The sequence below is a fragment of the Gopherus evgoodei genome, chromosome 3 (assembly GCF_007399415.2).
Source record: "Gopherus evgoodei ecotype Sinaloan lineage chromosome 3, rGopEvg1_v1.p, whole genome shotgun sequence".
In the NCBI taxonomy this organism is placed as follows: Eukaryota; Metazoa; Chordata; order Testudines; family Testudinidae; genus Gopherus; species Gopherus evgoodei.
Genome location: NC_044324.1, coordinates 139,649,522 through 139,666,918, shown reverse-complemented (window position 1 = coordinate 139,666,918; position 17,397 = coordinate 139,649,522). Strand labels below are relative to the sequence as shown.

General features: G+C 39.7%; 1 protein-coding gene across 1 annotated transcript in view; it reads left to right on the top strand.

Moving 5' to 3' along the window:
- THBS2 (thrombospondin 2) overlaps positions 1 to 16,192 on the top strand; it is a 48,985-nt gene extending 32,793 nt beyond the window's left edge. Inside the window, exons 16-22 of the mRNA XM_030556797.1 lie at positions 1,297 to 1,415; positions 3,835 to 4,069; positions 6,271 to 6,498; positions 7,942 to 8,213; positions 10,541 to 10,638; positions 12,093 to 12,232; positions 14,019 to 16,192. Of these exons, the coding sequence (XP_030412657.1) occupies positions 1,297 to 1,415; positions 3,835 to 4,069; positions 6,271 to 6,498; positions 7,942 to 8,213; positions 10,541 to 10,638; positions 12,093 to 12,232; positions 14,019 to 14,026 (1,100 nt within the window). The 3' untranslated portion in view covers positions 14,027 to 16,192. The remainder of the gene's footprint in view (positions 1 to 1,296; positions 1,416 to 3,834; positions 4,070 to 6,270; positions 6,499 to 7,941; positions 8,214 to 10,540; positions 10,639 to 12,092; positions 12,233 to 14,018) is intronic.
- Positions 16,193 to 17,397: the final 1,205 nt, after the last annotated feature.

The following is a 17,397-nucleotide window of genomic DNA, read 5'->3' as shown; positions in this document are numbered from 1 at the left end:
GCAAAATGAGAAGGAAGGGTATCTGTTGAATATTTGGCAACACTGTACAATTAATTATATATATGTTATAATAAGATTAGCTCATTTAGTACTAAAGCATATGCTCATGCAATGTATTGCTATATCACAATGGAATTCCTGAGGAATTCTATATAGTATTTATTGCAGAGCATTACTCAAAAATTCTGGGTAGGTAGTTCCAACTCTAAGCAATAAAAATCCAAGTAATTTAAAATGAAAAACTTTTTTTCAACTCTTTTAGCAATACACATTTTCTTTAGGCTCACAAATATAAAAGGCCAAATTCTTCGAAGCCCATGCAGTCCTTACATAAGCAAAACTTCCATTGAAATATATCTGGGAGTTGTTACATTAGTAAGGAAAGCAGGATTTGGCCCACAGTATGAAATTACAGTAGAACCTCAGAGTTCTGAGCACATCAGGAATGGAGGTTGTTCATATGAACAAAACATTATAGTTGTTCTTTCAAACGTTTACAACTGAACATTGACTTACTACAGCTTTGAAACTTTACTATGCAGAAGAAAAATGCCATGGTTAATCATCTTAATTTAAACGAAACAAGCATAGAGACAGTTTCCTTACCTGTCAAATCTTTTTTTAACATTCCCTTTATTTTTTTAGGTTTCAGAGTAGCAGCCGTATTAGTCTGCATCCGCAAAAGGAACAGGAGTACTTGTGGCACCTTTGAGACTAACAAATTTATTTCAGCATGAGCTTTCATGAGCTACAGCTCACTTCTTCGGATGCATGCGGATGCATGCGGAAGTGAGCTGTAGCTCATGAAAGCTCATTCTGAAATAAATTTGTTAGTCTCTAAGGTGCCACAAGTACTCCTGTTTATTTTTTTAGTAGTTTATGTTTAACAGAGTACAGTACTGTATTTGCTTTTTTAATTTTTGGTCTCTGCTGCCTCCTGATTTCATGCTTCTGGTTCCAAATTAGGTGTGCGGTTGACCCGTCAGTTTGTAACTCTGGGGTTTGTAACTCTGAGGTTCCACTGTACACCAGTTCCTCAGTGGCTCTTTCATTTCTTATTGTGATGTGGTAGTATAATAAAACTGAAGCAGCTTTAATGGAATGGCATGAATAAAACTCACTTCTGACAGAGGATCAGCATAGGGCTATGAACCTCTTAAGAGCCACTTAAACCCTCAAAATAGGGTTTCAATGGAATTTAAGTGGGGGCCTGCAATGGTATATCTTACTGTATGTGAACCAGCTATGCTAGATTTCTTATCTGCTTTAGTCACATTATTTTTTTTACCCTCACAGACATTTTTAATGAACGAGATAACTGTCCATATGTTTACAACACTGACCAGAGAGATACAGATGGGGATGGAGTAGGTGATCATTGTGATAACTGTCCATTGGTGCACAATCCCGATCAGGTAAACACTAAGCTCATTTGTGTGAGGAGCGATGGGGTGGGAGGATTTGCTCTTGATGAGGGAAATCTGAAAGCAACCTTCTAACTGCTTGTATTAATGCTGACCTCAGAGTAGGAGAGAAAGAGAGAAAAAATGTTTAAGGAACTAAACTAAATTATTATTATTATTATTATGATAATTTGCATTAGAGTCAAGCACAGAGATCTCTACCAAGATCAGGGCCCCATTGAGCTAAGCACTGTACAGACACATAGTAAAGGGCAGTCCCTGCCTCAGAATGTATCACTTAAATAGACAAGAGATGGGAGGGGAAAGAGTGACAGAGAAGCTAATTAACTTGCCCAAGGACTCAGATCAGCAACAGAACCAGAAATGGAGTCCAGGTCTCCTGACTCTCAATCCAGTGCCTGGCCCATTAGACCATCTTGCCCCCCTTTATGGTCTCTAGCTAGCTGATTGCTCTGTGGGGGTGTGGGAGATACAGAACAGACTCATTAGGTAAAAGGCCAGGAAGCTCTTCTGTTATCACAGGACACAGAATAATTTAAATGATATAATTTTAAAAGTCTGATATCCCACAAGTCACCAGTGCAAAATGCAGCCTAAATTCACTTCTGAACTGGAGGGGCCCATTTCTCCTATCACAGGACATCAGTAACTGGGATTGATTTCAGTGACAGTTACTCCGACCTGTGGTAGGAGAATCATGCCCCTTCCTTCACAGAAGAGACATATTAATGCATGGAAAAGAAAAGGCCATATTTTGCCTATTTTTTGTTTCCATGTAAAACATAAAGGCCCATTATGGCAATCATACACTCTGTTTAGTGACAATTCTCTTTTGCCTGCAATCCACCCACTTTACATGAAAAGAAAACTGCCCTGATTGGCAACATAATATATAAACAGCTCTTTTATGATATTCATGGTAAATTGCAGGTTCTGTTATGAACTGAAAGCAAAAGTTATGAAAAATAGTTTTGCAAGTTTTCAATGATCTAACACTGAATATTGCCTTGGATCAGGTGATTGCCTTGGAATTTATAATTATGCAAAGTTATTGCACTTAGCTTCACCTCAGGGTTTATAATAACTAAACTTAATTGAGACCAATAGCAGCCACTCATACCTTAAGAACCTTGTCTGTGCAAGACAGTTCACATGAGCGCTACACAGCTTGCACAGACTTCAATAATATGAGGTAACACACTCTCATGAGGGGCTATCAGGCCAGCTGAAATACATGATATCATATATGCATCTATTTTGTGCTTGAAATGTTAATTATGTTCCAGGAAAGAATTTTATCACATTGCACTGTTTTATTAAATTATTACATCTGATTTTTGTCCTGCAGTGTATTTAATGAATACTCTAGTGTTCATTCCAGATTTTGAAATTGTTATAACAGTTGCAGTCAAACCCCAAACAGCTGGCTTTAGAGTGAAAAGTTAGATCTGAATTGTCCATCCTTCTTATGGATCTTTAACATTTTATATATATATATATAAAACCCTCCTCTTCAATGTAGGCATTAAACTTCCTTATATGTGAAAAACCCACAGCCCTGATTTTCAGGTCTGGCCAAGTGCTGCTCTGTGCAGAGCCTGAGGGGTTTGAGGCAAAGATGTCTTTAACCCCACCTTCGCACTCCTTGTATTCCTGTGCCATTTGGAGAACAATTTGGCTCCCACTGCAAGTTAGAGAAGCCTTAGGTCTGCTTTGAACTTCACTTGGCTTTCCATGGCTCCAAGGGCCCATGTGGCAACAAAAATTGCCAGAATGCAGTGGCACTCCAGGCAAATCTCCTATCCTGGCCACACCCCTTATGATGCAGGCAGTGAAGACTCTATGGGTATGTCTACAATGCACTTAAAACTCCTCAGTTGGCCCATGCTCTGTAAGGGTTCTTGAACACGGACTCCAGCCTGAACCAAACATCTACACCGCAGCTAACCAGTCCCTTAGCCCAAGCCCTGCAAGCCAGAGTCATCTGGCATGGGCTAGTCATGGGTTTTTAATTGCAGTGTAGACATACTCTATGATGCACAGAGAACTCCTTTGCATCAGGGTTATTTCCTGTGGACTAGATCTGAACAAGGTACAGCAGCGTAAAGGGAAGGTATCAGTCCTGTGAATTAGGACCAGTAGATTCCAACCAACAATCATAAGCTAAGAGGCATGTAGGAAAATCTTTGCCCCTGTTTTGGTAAGAGCTTCATTGACATTCTTCATATTAGAGTGAAAAAAAATGAAATTTTATTACATTTCTACTTCATAGAAATTTGTCACCACAATATAGGAGCTCTTCAGGAAGTTACTGAAAGAGAAATGTAGAGAATAAGGAAACATGTCATCTCAATTTTGTGCTTTGTAAAAATCAAGATGCCAATGTTATTGTCTGTGTTTTTTTCTATAGACTGACATAGATAACGACCTAGTTGGTGACCAGTGTGACAATAATGAGGACATAGATGAAGATGGTCACCAGAACAACCAAGATAACTGCCCCTACATCCCCAATTCTAACCAGGCTGACCATGATAAGGATGGCAAAGGGGATGCATGTGATTCTGATGATGACAATGATGGTGTTCCTGATGACAGGGACAATTGTCGGCTCATGTTCAACCCTGACCAAAAGGACTCTGATGGTAAGAACCAAGTAGCATGGGTTTGATTCAGTTTTAAGTACATGAAGAACTGGTGCATGTATAGAGCAATGTGAAGGATACTTTTCCTCATGGATAAAAGAAATAAGACATTGCAGCCCAAATTGAGCCCAGAGGTAACAGGCCTGATGTCATTGACCTCAATGAAGTTTCTCCTGCTTATGCCATGTCTGAACTTGGAACATTGTATTAATGCATTAAAGGGCATCAAACTAGAACTGGTCAAACATATAATATAATTTTGATTAAAAATTTGATTGTTATTTAAAAAAATTTTCTGGGACATTGTTTGTTTCCTTTTCAAATGTTAATTTTTTGATGAAATATTAAACTAGAATTTTTTAATTAAAATCTGTTTTGGTTTTTGAAAACCAACACAACTGAAAATTTTGGTATTCAACTTCAGTTTTTTATTGAAAGAGCCAAAATATTCCATAACATTTAAAAAAATGAGAAATATTCATTTATTTGTAAATATATATGGAAAATATTTGCCATTTTTCAACCAACTCTACTAAAAATTGTTTCACAGAGGAAACACTTCAGGTATGTGTTGATCATGTGCACTAGACAGTTACATAAATGGATGCAGTATTTTCCTTCATTTCATGCGCTGAATTACTGCACTGTAGTCCTGGTCACTGTTAAACAGCTGTAATGGTCTACCTCATAGATGGTTGCAGTTCAGTGGTTAATGAAGTGTTACCAATATATATATATATATATATATATATATATATATATATATATATATATATATATATATATATATATATATATATATATATATATATATATATATATATATATATAACATATAAAACATTTTTGTGATCCTTTAGGATAAAAACTGGTATATATGTTTGATATATCTATGAGTAATGACCCACAAAATAAATACATATGAGCAATTTCTTAGTTACACAAGTGTAAATGAAATGGCTGGAGTTATTCCACATTGATGCTGATGTAACTGAAAGCAAAATTTAGTTCATATGTTCATAGTGACAATACTTTTACAGTGGACCAGTTCTCGATTCCTGCTCTGGTTACTTTGCACTGTATAGCTGGCAGTTATAGCCTCCTGGGGATTCTAACTGCATTGGGAAATCCATGGGTGATAAAGAACAGTGATAGCAGTTCCCACACCACTTCTCCTCCCAGTATCCTGGTGTAAGGGAGGCATGGCTAGGATAAAGAGGGAATGATTTATACAACTCTGTGCCCTGCCAATCTCTATAATTGCTCCATAGCCCTTGGACTGCTGTAACTTCTATGGGGACCTCTGTAGTCCAAAGGTGACTTGGGGATCTGGGCAGTATAGTTCCATTAAAGCCAGCTTTTGCTCCTCCTGGTCTTGTGCCAAGCGTAGCGCAGCTGGGCTATGGAGGTCTAGGCCAGCATATGTGTGAATGCACTTCTGTGAAGACTGTCCAACAGACTCAGTAGTACAGGTTGACTTGCTCTTCATCCTCATCAATGGCAGAAGAAATGTTGTTCGACTTTGGCAAAAGCCAGACTATAACTAAAAACAAAAGATGTTCATGTGCTCTCAAGTATGTGAGCCACACAGTTTTAAGTTGCAGACCTGGATAGAGTTTGTGGACGACATGGCTGGTTGGACAAATGCTTTCAATATCGTTTGAAACAAAATCAACTCTGTCAGCAGTCAGGACCACTGGGAACTTCAGCAACATATGCAATGAATAATTAAAATCCTCGTATGGATTCAAGAATTGCTTCTTTGATATTGGCAAAGGGAATAATGTTGGAAATGCATAGTTTTTATCTTAAGAGTTAAGATAAACAAGTGCGGGAGTGCACAGCTGGTCAGAATTTGGAATTCTACTTGGCTGTCAGACAGTGGAATGTGGAACCATTTTCCCACCAAGCTGAACTGCAGAAAGTCTTTGAGTCTTTAGTTGTTTCCTAAGGTTCATTCTCCTTCTTTCTATCAGAAAGCCCATGCTTGAAGAATATACTGCTGATCAAATGCACTAAAGACATTTTACATCTGCCTCTGATGTAAGTTCTTGTTGGTGGCAGGATGGTACACTACATAGGCTACTGGTCTTTTCCAGTGTTTTAATTCCTATGTGAATAGCTGTTGACTTATATAAATAGAGAAGGAGAGAGGTACAAAATGCTAACAATTTTTGCCTGTGTATGTGTTCTGCTTGTAGGTGATGGCAGAGGTGATATCTGCAAAGATGATTTTGACAATGACAGTGTACCAGATATTTATGACGTGTGCCCCGAAAATATTGACATCAGTGAAACTGACTTCAGAAAGTTCCAGATGGTCCCTCTGGATCCAAAGGGAACAGCTCAAATTGACCCCAATTGGGTTATTCGCCACCAGGGCAAAGAACTGGTGCAGACTGCCAACTCTGATCCTGGCATAGCAGTAGGTGAGTATCAAAAGAGAAAAGAATTATCTGGATTCTTTGGAACAGTGCTGGCTGAAACACATACAGAATAATACACAGACCCAGACCTTATGACAGATATAGTGCTGTTTATCTTCAGAGCACTTTACTTTAACTACAACACTCTCTTCAACACCCCATTAGTTAGGTAAGTATAATTATTCCCATTTTACAGATAGGGAAAATGAGACACAAGGTTTAAAATACACAGTCACTGTCAGAGCTGGGATTAGGACTCTGAATTTTTCATAGTGACCTGAGTGTTCAAGCTGCTAGACCACACTTCTATTATACTTTCTGTAGCACATCAAACAGCTGCATAGTCTTGTTTCTCTTTTCATATAGAAGCCCAAAATAGCCTAGATTTGTTCATTTACTCAGATGGGAGTGTATATCCTGAGTGTCTGAGAGTGCCTGTGTGTATACACTGGTCAGAGTTTTTTTCCTATTGCTGTTGGCACAACTCACTGCTCAGCTGATGAAGAAAAAGGATTCTGTATTGAGGTTGTATATGAGAGAAAAAAGCCTATTGAGCTACTTGATTCCATTTCCTTTTGGAATGTCAGCTGCTATATGTTAGACCTACCTACAATAACCCCCACGTGCATTTTTATAGCGTTAATTCTGATAGATAAGAGGGAACCAGGGCCGGCTCCAGGTCCCAGCGCACCAAGTGTGTGCTTGGGGTGGCATGCCGCAGGGGGCGCTCTGCGGTTGCTGGCAGGGTGGCAGGCGGCTCCGGTGGACCTCCTGCAGGCGTCCCTGCGGAGGGTCTGCTGGTCCCGCGGCTCCGGTGGAGCATCCGCAGACACGCCTGTGGGAGATCCACTGGAACCGCTGGACCGGCGAGCGGCAGAGTGCCCCCCGCGGCGTGCTGCAGTGCTTGGGACGGCGAAATGGCTAGAGCTGGCCCTGGAGGGAACATAGTTGTTTCACTGATCTGAATAAATCAGAACTGAAGAAGGCTTGCAGACGTACATCACATTAGTTGTTCTTCCTGCCAAATGCCTCCTCCTTGCTCCCAATTGGTATAGTAAGGGGATCCTAATGTAAGACACTATGAAACGTAGTTTTTTCTTTAAAAGGGCTATCAAGTCGTGTTGTTTCTGTAACAGCAATATTACAAGAGGGAAAGGGACAGAGAAACGCAAAGACTACACAGAAACAAAGGTAAAAAGAGAGGATGATATCATCTTATCCTCATCCTGGTTTAAGGAATGAGATAGAACAAATATATAAGTACTATATAAACAGTACATATGACTTCATTCTCTCTCTCTCAACCCTTCATCCCCACCCTCACCTCCCAAAAAAATCTCTAGAAAGCCCAAAGCAACAGAAATGGTATAACAGTCTGCTTTCAAGCATTCTGAATTTGCACCACATGGAGTAACTTAATATCTTGCATATTTAATCCTCTACCAGGTTTCGATGAGTTCACCTCTGTTGACTTCAGTGGCACATTCTATGTTAACACAGACCGTGATGACGATTATGCCGGGTTTGTGTTTGGTTATCAGTCCAGCAGTCGATTTTATGTCCTGATGTGGAAGCAAGTCACACAGACCTACTGGGAGGACAAGCCCACCAGGGCTTATGGTTATTCAGGGGTATCACTCAAAGTAGTGAACTCCACGACTGGCACTGGTGAGCACTTGAGAAATGCTCTCTGGCACACTGGAAACACGCCTGGACAGGTAAGAGAATCAAGTCTTCATATCACTGAAGGGTGACCAATATGGTAAAAAGGGGGCTGATGCAAAAACCAGTTGCCAGTTAAAAAGGGGCACTGAGGCTCAGTATGCCAATAAGAGTAGGGAAAATAGTAAATGACTTTTCAATGTTATTTTAATTTTTGGATGAAATTGCCAGTCTTTTTAGATGGTTTTGTTATTTATTTGTACTGGTTTCAAAGTAATGCAAAATATACATAGATAAAAGAGAACGTACAAAGTAGTTAAAAAGAACCTGCAAAATCAAAGACAAGGAGTACAGGTAATTCTTCCAGCTTGGAGATTGTATTGGTATTACAATGGGCTTTATTCTCTTAAGGGAGGTGTTTAAACACCTACCTTTGGGGCATCACATATATTTGATGTTTATATTTCTGAATGTGGCTGTGTTCAGAAAGTTTGCCGCAAATTCCCAAGTCTTGCAATAACTTTACACGGTGGCCCTTGTGACCCCAAGGAAGCCCACTGAAGTCAGTGGGGCACCACACAAACACAGGGATCCAACTGCATACAGTTCACACCAGGGTCTGGGCCTTCCTGGAGAGTTTTATTGTGCCAGAGTTTTGGAACAATATACAATAAATATTGGGCCAGTCTTGCAGTAGCACTTACTCAGCTAATTAGTCCCATTTCTTTCAATGTAGCTACTCAAATAGGTAAGTGTAGCAGGATCAGTTCTGTAGGGTGAATGTTGTGTGTGAGGTGTGTGTGTCTGAACATGTACAGAACTCAAAGAAAATATATTCCCAGATCTCCACTCTCTTTTACTTTCCTTGCACTTTTTCATCAACTATCAACATTTTCGTCAAGTGGTCTGGAAATAAATATAAAATTACTGCTGATAAAATTTTTGGATGACACAAGGCTTATCAGAGTGGTAAATAATGATGAAGACAGGTCAGTCATATAGTGTGATCTGGATCGCTTGATAATCTGTGCCCATTCAAAAAAGAAATGTAGGCCATACTTACAGAATGGCACCTATATTCTGGAAAGCAGTGATTTTGAAAAGGATCTAGGACTCAGAGTGGACAAGCAACAGAACATGAGCTCTTAGTGTGATGCTGTGACAAAAAGAGCTCATGTGCTCCTTGGATGTATAAACAGGGAAATAGTGAATAGAAGGAGGGAGGTTACATCCATATGCACAGGGTCAGCTCCAGGCATCAGCATTCCAAGCTGGTGCTTGGGGCGGCATCCTGCAACGGGTGGTAGTCCCTGTTGTTTTGACCCCAAGCAGCATGCCGAATTGCTGCCATGGGCTGCAGGGGCAGTCCCTGTGCCCTTAGGGCTGCAGGTGCGTTTCCGCGGTGAGGGCAATTCAGCGGCAGCTTCTATGTTTAGCTGTCCGGGGCGGCTTCAGCTAAACATAGAAGCTGCCACCGAATTGCCGCCGCCACGGAAACGCGCCTGCCGTCCTAAGGGCACAAGGACTGCCCCCGCCGCCCATAGCGGCAATTCGGCACACTGCTTGGGGTGGCGAAAACTGTAGAGCTGGCCCTGCGTATGCAGCATTGGTGAGACTTGTTCTGGAATGCTGCTTCCAGTTCTAGTGCCCATATTTCAAAAAGGACACTGAAAAATTAGAGGGTATAGTAAAGAGCCAAAAATGTTTTGAGTAATAAATAAAATGTCTTGGAGGGAGAGACTTAAAGAGCTCAATCTGTTTAATTTATCCAAGAGAAGACTAAGAGATGACTTGATTACAGCGTCGAATACCTTCATGGGGAAGGTTGGAGGGAATTCTATGAACTAAAGGATTATTTAATCTAGCAGAGAAAGGCCTAACAAGAACCAATGGCTAGAAGTTGAAGCCAGACAAATTCATATGAGAAATTAGGTATAAATTTTTTGACAATGAAACAAACTAGCAAGGGAAGTGGTGGATTCTCCATCTCTAATATCGTCACATCTTTCCGGGAAGATATTCTTTAGTACAAGATATTCTTTAACACAAGTTATTGGGCTCAATACAGTGGTAACTGGGTGAAATTTTATGGCCTCTGATATACAGGAGGTCAAACTAGAAGATCTAATTGTCCCTTCTGGCCTTAAAGTCTATGAATCTATGAATTAATCTATTTGTTTGAGAGTAACTGATGTTTAACCGAAGATGGCAATTTTCATGTTGCTTAATATAGGTGACCAGAGTGTGGGGGGAATGTCATTCAGTATCACTAAATGTTCAAGTGATTTTTAGTTTGGTGTTACAAAGAAAATAGGCTGTGATCAGATATCCAGTTGCTGTAGTACAAACCTTTTCTAATGAAGCGTTTGTATTCCTACTATAGGTACGTACCTTGTGGCATGACCCCAAGAATGTTGGCTGGAAAGATTATACTGCCTACAGGTGGCAGTTGATTCACAGGCCTAAAACAGGATTAATAAAGTAAGTGGTATTTGAATGCCTACAAATTTCCTAATAATATAGCTTTCATTTCTGATGAAGTAGTGGCTTTTAATGGTTTGTTTGTTAATTCCAGTGCTGATGATTCATTCACGGCAGAGTGTTATCTATTTTTGAAACATTTTATTAGATTTTAAATAACTTCTCTCTCTCCTCACACACACACATCAGATGTGTTCAATTTCATTACGACTGTTCAGTATTTACATAAACTAAATATTATTAAATAAAAATATCTTGAATTCTTACTAAATAACTGTTTTGTAAAGTAGCCAAGAAAGAGAAATTCCAAAACAATACTCAAAGTAAGATTAAAAATTGACATTTTTTTCCTGTCTAGTTCAGCATTCTGTCTCTGACAGTGACTTACACCAGGTACTCCAGAAACATTTGTAAACACCTCTGTAATGCACACAAAATTGCACTGCTATGTATTACATTATGAAGGATATATTTTCCTAACCCTAATTGGTTATTTTATGCCTTTTAAACATGAGGATTGACAGTGCAGATAATTTTTAACCTGCAGTAAATACTGTAACTGTATATTACATTTTTATTGGGGAAATTATCTCTTGCCTCTTTAGACCTGAATAGCCCAGGACTCACCAGGACTAATACAGTTTTGTTCTGTTGCATGATGTAAGGAGTAGAAAGGATTTGGGGACCACACGGGTCATCCATTACATTAGAAAGAATAAAAGACAGTTTATCTATGTAATATAAGCCATCCTGCTTTAGAGCATAGGCCAGCGATTAATTGACAAGGGATAGAAAGATACTCCTGTTATGGGCAGGTTATTTCACAGTTGTGCACTCACTATGGTGTTTCTTGCACTTTCCTCTGAAGCAGCTGGTACTGGCCACTGTCAGACAGGATACTGCTCTAGTGGGCCCATTGCCCTAATCTAATGTGGCAGGTCCTATGGTCCTTGTACATGAAGCTCCTTCATCCTACTGGGAATTCTAATAGAAAAAGAAAAATTAACTAGGTTTTTGAATAGTCATTAAAATATATTTATTTGTGAGGAGGTAACAGACTTACCATGAGTCAATTAAATGATGTATATATTTCTCAAGCTAACTTCTGAGCATAAAGAGGCATGTGGCTAATCAACATTAAGAACATGACACTCCCTCTTGACAGTCCAGAAGACTTAGCTGTAATAACACAAGGATTTGGGAAATTCTTTGCAGATGATGTTCATCCAATTACTCACGGAACAGCACTGGGGTTTCCAATAAATGGGCTAAGACTACCAGACAGACTCAGGGGAAGTATAACAGAGGGATGACCCATGTAATAAACTTGTACTACATGGCACTTAGTGTTAGAATTCAACATCATATCATCATCTGACAGCTGCTATTACGTCTCAACCTTGAAAAGTTCTGTTGATTCACTAAACTAATCTAAAACATATCTTTCTTTACAGAGTTTTAGTATATGAAGGAAAACAGGTCATGGTAGACTCTGGACCAATCTATGATAAGACCTTTGCTGGTGGACGATTAGGTCTTTTTGTCTTCTCTCAAGAAATGGTCTACTTCTCTGATCTCAAATATGAATGCAGAGGTTAGTTTTTTCAGTGAACTAGGCAATTATGAAAGTTTTATTTATGCCCCAATTACTTCAATCTCCCAGCTAAACATGAGAGCAGTGGTTTTCAAAACGTGGGTCATAACTCAGAAGTGGGTTGCAAAACGTAAGGCATAGGGTTGCGGTAGCTCTGGTCAGCACCGGTAAACGGGCCATTAGAAGTCCCATCGGTGGTGCTGCCCTGATAAGGCAGGCTAGTCCTTACCTGTTCTGAAACTGAGCTGCACCTTTCAAGAGGCGAGTAGCAGGTCCGGGAACTGGCCAATGGGAGCTGAAGGGGGCGGTACCTGTGGGTGAGAGCTGCGTGGAACCACTTGCATGTGTCCGCCTAGGAGCCGGACCTGCTGCTGGCCACTTTCGGGGCGCAGCATGGTCCTCTGTGCCAGGACAGGCAGGAAATCTGCCTCTGCACCCCCGTTGCGCCGCTGACTGGGAGCTGCCCAAGATAAACCCAGGTGCCAATCCCCTGCCCCAGCCCTGAGCCCCCAAAGCCTGGAGCCCTTTCCTGCACCCCATGCCCTTCACCCCTGGCCCCACCCCAGAGCCTTCACCCCTAGGCCACAGCCCCGACCCTCAACCCCCTGATACAGCCCTGAACCCCTCCCATACCCCAAACCCCTCATCCTCAGCTCCATTGCATCGCAGGCATCAACAATTTTCTTTGACTGGGTCACCAGAAAAAAAGTTTGAAAACCACTGCGCTAGGGAGAAAAGATGGAAATAGAAAGTATCTTCCAGTTGTTGAATGGAATCTTTAATCTGTCAATCATTCTGAAATAACTCAATCAATCCTTAACTATGAATGAAACAAGAGAGAGTTTATTTTGAGTTGATCAACATGCTGTCCTGAAACTAGTGGACTTAAGCATGTGCTTAACTGCTTTCCTGAATCAGGGCATGACTGTATAACATACAGCAATAATCTCGATAAATTTCAGCCAGAAGGTATGTTCCAAAGCCATAAGGGACCACAGCATAATTTAGACACTGATTCATTAAAATAGCTTGGATCTCACTAGTCTTAATGTAAATCTGAATAACCACAAACACATGTTTAATACAATCTGCCTGGAAAAAAAAGATGGAATTATCTGAGGGAGAGAATTGTTTGGAACTGTGTGTGTATATCCAGCACATTAGTGTGTGTTGCATGCGTGATGGTCACCTTCATGCCTGACACACTGGGAGTGAAGCTCTAGCACTAAAAGTGTGAACTGCTACAGCTTGAGCTAAAGAGCCAATGTTACTTAGCTAGGAGATGTAACAACTCATATCTTCAGTTGATCAGAGCAGGACTTGTAACATGTATTCAGTAGTGGGTTACTCATGCACTTGCAGACTTATTGGTAGCCCTTCTTTAAGGAGGCATTAAGGATTCAGTGGCTATTTTCAGTTCTCATTTTATAGAAGTGTAGGACTCAAGGGGATCTCAATAGGTTATCTTGTCCAGTCCCCTGGACTCAAGGCAGGACAAAGTAATAACTAGAGCATTCCTCACAGGTGTTTGCCTAACCTATTCTTAAAAATCTCCAAATATGATGATTCATGCATTCTCCATTAAAAAAAATATGTAATGAAACCATCCACAATGTTTTTAATAGTACTATATTTTCACATTTATAAGAACAGGAAAAGTAATCTTTGTATTATGCAGGCTGTTTCCCTTTTACTATAGCACATTTGAGCTCTCGTTCCATTTTTACTGTATTCCAAACCAAATATGCTTCTGCACCTATTAATATCCGTTTCTCTTTTACTTTAGATTTCTGAGCTATGGTTGCTGCATTACCAGCAAAGTACTGTAGATGCTGTGCAACCTAGACACCTCAGTACATCCTGGTACTCCCAACTTCTCTTTCTGTGTACCTCCTCCTCTTCCGGCCTTCTGTTCAACTGACCTTGTACCTCCCTGCTGCCAAGAGTGGCTTAGCCAATCCTACGCTCAAGTGCCTTCTGAAAACTAGGACTAATGGGACCTAAATGTGAGCGTCCAACCCACCACTGAAGCAAAAGCAGATTGATACGTTAGAACATTTTTGTAGAGTGAAAACTTAGCAAGACTTGTTTGTTTTTTTACAAAGGAATGACGTTTACATATAAAGTGTAATTACTTAATGTATTTATATATATATGGAGAAAAAGGGGATGAGTATCATCCATTGTCTTAAACTAAGTGGAAAAAAAAGTGTTAAAACCACTTTTTTATGCCTAGGGTTGACAATTCCCTTGCTCCGATCAGGGCTGGACCTCAGTAACACAAAGCCTCCGAGCCTAATTTCAGTAAAATAACAAAGGGACCACACCAACAATATCTAGTCTAATAATGAAGCCATTGGAGAATAAAGTGAAGGCCACATTATATGAAGATGGCTTGATGCAAAAAGATCTTTCAGCTGATAAGGATGCTTTTACTAATTCTTCAAAAATACCTTTTAAGATTAGAAGTTGCTGAAACTTCAGATTTTTAGTTTCAAATAATGTCTAACTAGAAATAACAATGCATGTTATTTGTATGGACTTAAATCAGGACAAATACAATTGAACCAGCACTTAAACTTGAACATAAGAAAGCATAGCAATTCAGTTAAGCACATAAGACCATCCACTGTGGCTTTTATAAAATAGTTTCCAGTTGGCCAGTGTACATCTTTTTTTGCATTCCCTCTTGCTAAACATATTTCATGACCGTCTGGAACAAGTTGAATCTGAACCACTTTTCCATCTCTGCTGCAAAAAGCACTTTGACATCCTGAATCCTGATCTAGGATTATGAAAAGGTAGCCACGCTACCATTACCTAATTTGGTAATTTGGAAATTAAGGTTCCAGTTATAAATATTTTGTGAATATTTATCATGATTACACATACTGCTACCTTCTCTGATAATTTATTTTTAAAGTATCTCATACAGTGCATTAGTAATGCAATATTAGCAAATAATGCTAGAACAATCTGTTGAAGCATATCACAACATGAAGATATCATTGAAGCAATGTGCACATTTGTTTAAACATGCGGTTTTATGTCATTATAATCCAGCATGCTCTAAAGTAGCACATGATTAAATAAGTAATAATGAGGAATTTATAAATGGAACCTTAATATATATATACTGTTATCCTAATTTTAGTATTTTGTATTGTTACCTAAGTCTGCTGTATATAGAACTGTTTTATTTTTTAAATAGTGCTGAAGGGATACCAGTGTTTATTCTAACCAGATACAACAGTTATTCAGTTATACAATAGTATGCAAGTATTTAACACTTTTTTGTTTTGTTTAAGATGTATGAGCTTTGTTCACAAAAAACTCTTGCTGGTGTAATTTTAATCACAGACGAGGTTTACTAAGGGAATAATACAGTATCTCTTGCCTTATCATAGGGCATGGTGAGCCAAATGTTGACTCAGCTCTTTTTTTCCTTTTAAATAGATTTTACTACTATATTCATTAGAAAGAATTCACAGTTTGGGGCTTTATTGCACATTTTACAATCTCTTCATATTAACAAATCCTTTTTTTTTTTAAATCCTCCTTATGAGGTTTTTTGTGTTTGTTGCAATTCATACTTCTGTTGTTTCAAATTGTATCCCCAAGTCCCAGTGAGAAAATGGGGAGACTTCATTAAATGTAATGATTGTGATGGACGTGTAGGGTTTTTTGGTTTGGTTTTGTGAAAGCATGACATCAGTGTGGGGATGAAGATGTTAATATTTAGATTGTACCATAATTTTCCTATTCTATGTAAATTATTTATGAAGATTTTCTTTTTTCTTTTTCGTTTTTTCTTTGCAAGGGTGTGTGTGCATGTGAGAGAAAAAAGGAGGGAGAGAATGAAATCAATGAAACTTCACTTTGTCTTGCCAAAGATTGTAAATAATTATTTATTTGTTTAGACAGACAAAATTCACCATTTAACATCCTGCTTCATTTAGTCAGATTATAATTTTTTATATTTTAACAATTAATGATAGGAAATAAACTGTAAAACGGTTTTATAAAAAAGAATCTCTTTACCTTTTTTATAGTTAAAAATGTTTCTTAAAAAAGAAAGAGAGCAACCAGGCCCTGAAACTCTCTAGTATCTAAACAAACCTGCTGCTTGGTTATAAATCATTTCATGTCAAATGGACCTGTTGGTTAGTTACAAATCATTGAGTATATTTTAAGGATGTAATGGCAGGCTTTCTGGTCTCATTGAAAAGGGCCATAATTCTACTTGAGCCACTTAATCTCTTGGTGAACCACCCAAAATTGTTTTATTTCTGACACTATAATTGAGAAATTCACTCCTGCTTCTTGTCCTTGCCAGACAAATGCACAGGTTTCTGCTTTGGATCTTGGCCAGCGTAACTGAACAGATGTATAGTCTGGTCCTGTAATCCTTACTCCCGCACATCCTACTGAAGTCAATGGGATATATTAGTGTGAATAACGATTACCCACACAATCAAGGGTTTCAGGAATGAGCACTTTGGGATGGTTCACACAGAATAAGAAATAAGAAAAAAATTCTCAAAACAACATGACAATGCTTTGGTAGCTGATAAGCTGCAGTCATTTGGAGATGGAGCAGGTGAATTGGTTTAGAAAAAACAAGAACACCCATCATGCCAAAACTTTGTGAAATGAACCTGAACCAAACATTTCTTTAAATGTCCTAATAGGCCTGAACACCCTCAACTTTAATTTTCATGTGCCTTTCCAATTTGGTGTTCCAATGGGGATTGGAAACAAAAGTTTGTTCAGGTGACACTTCTAGATATGATCTGAAGCAGGGCCAGCTCTGGCTTTTTTGCTGCCCCAAGCCAAAAAACAAACAAACAAACAAACAAACCATGGAGCGGCCGGATCCAGGGTGCAAATTTTCAGCTAGCAGGACTCCCTGCGCTGCAGACATGCCCCGGGCACTGGAGTGTGTGCCTCAGCTAGCAGGGGGGAGGGGCAGGGAGTGGGGGAGAGAGAGAGAAGGGGGGTGGCCAAGACTTCCTTCAGCCAGGGTGCTCACCACTTGGCCTCTCTCGCCGCACCGCCTGCCAGGAGGGCTCCGTGCTGCTCCAGTTGGTGGGGAGGGAAGGACGCGGGCTACCAGGCTTGCTGCAGACCTGGCATGGGCTGGGGCACACAGAGCATGCAGCAGG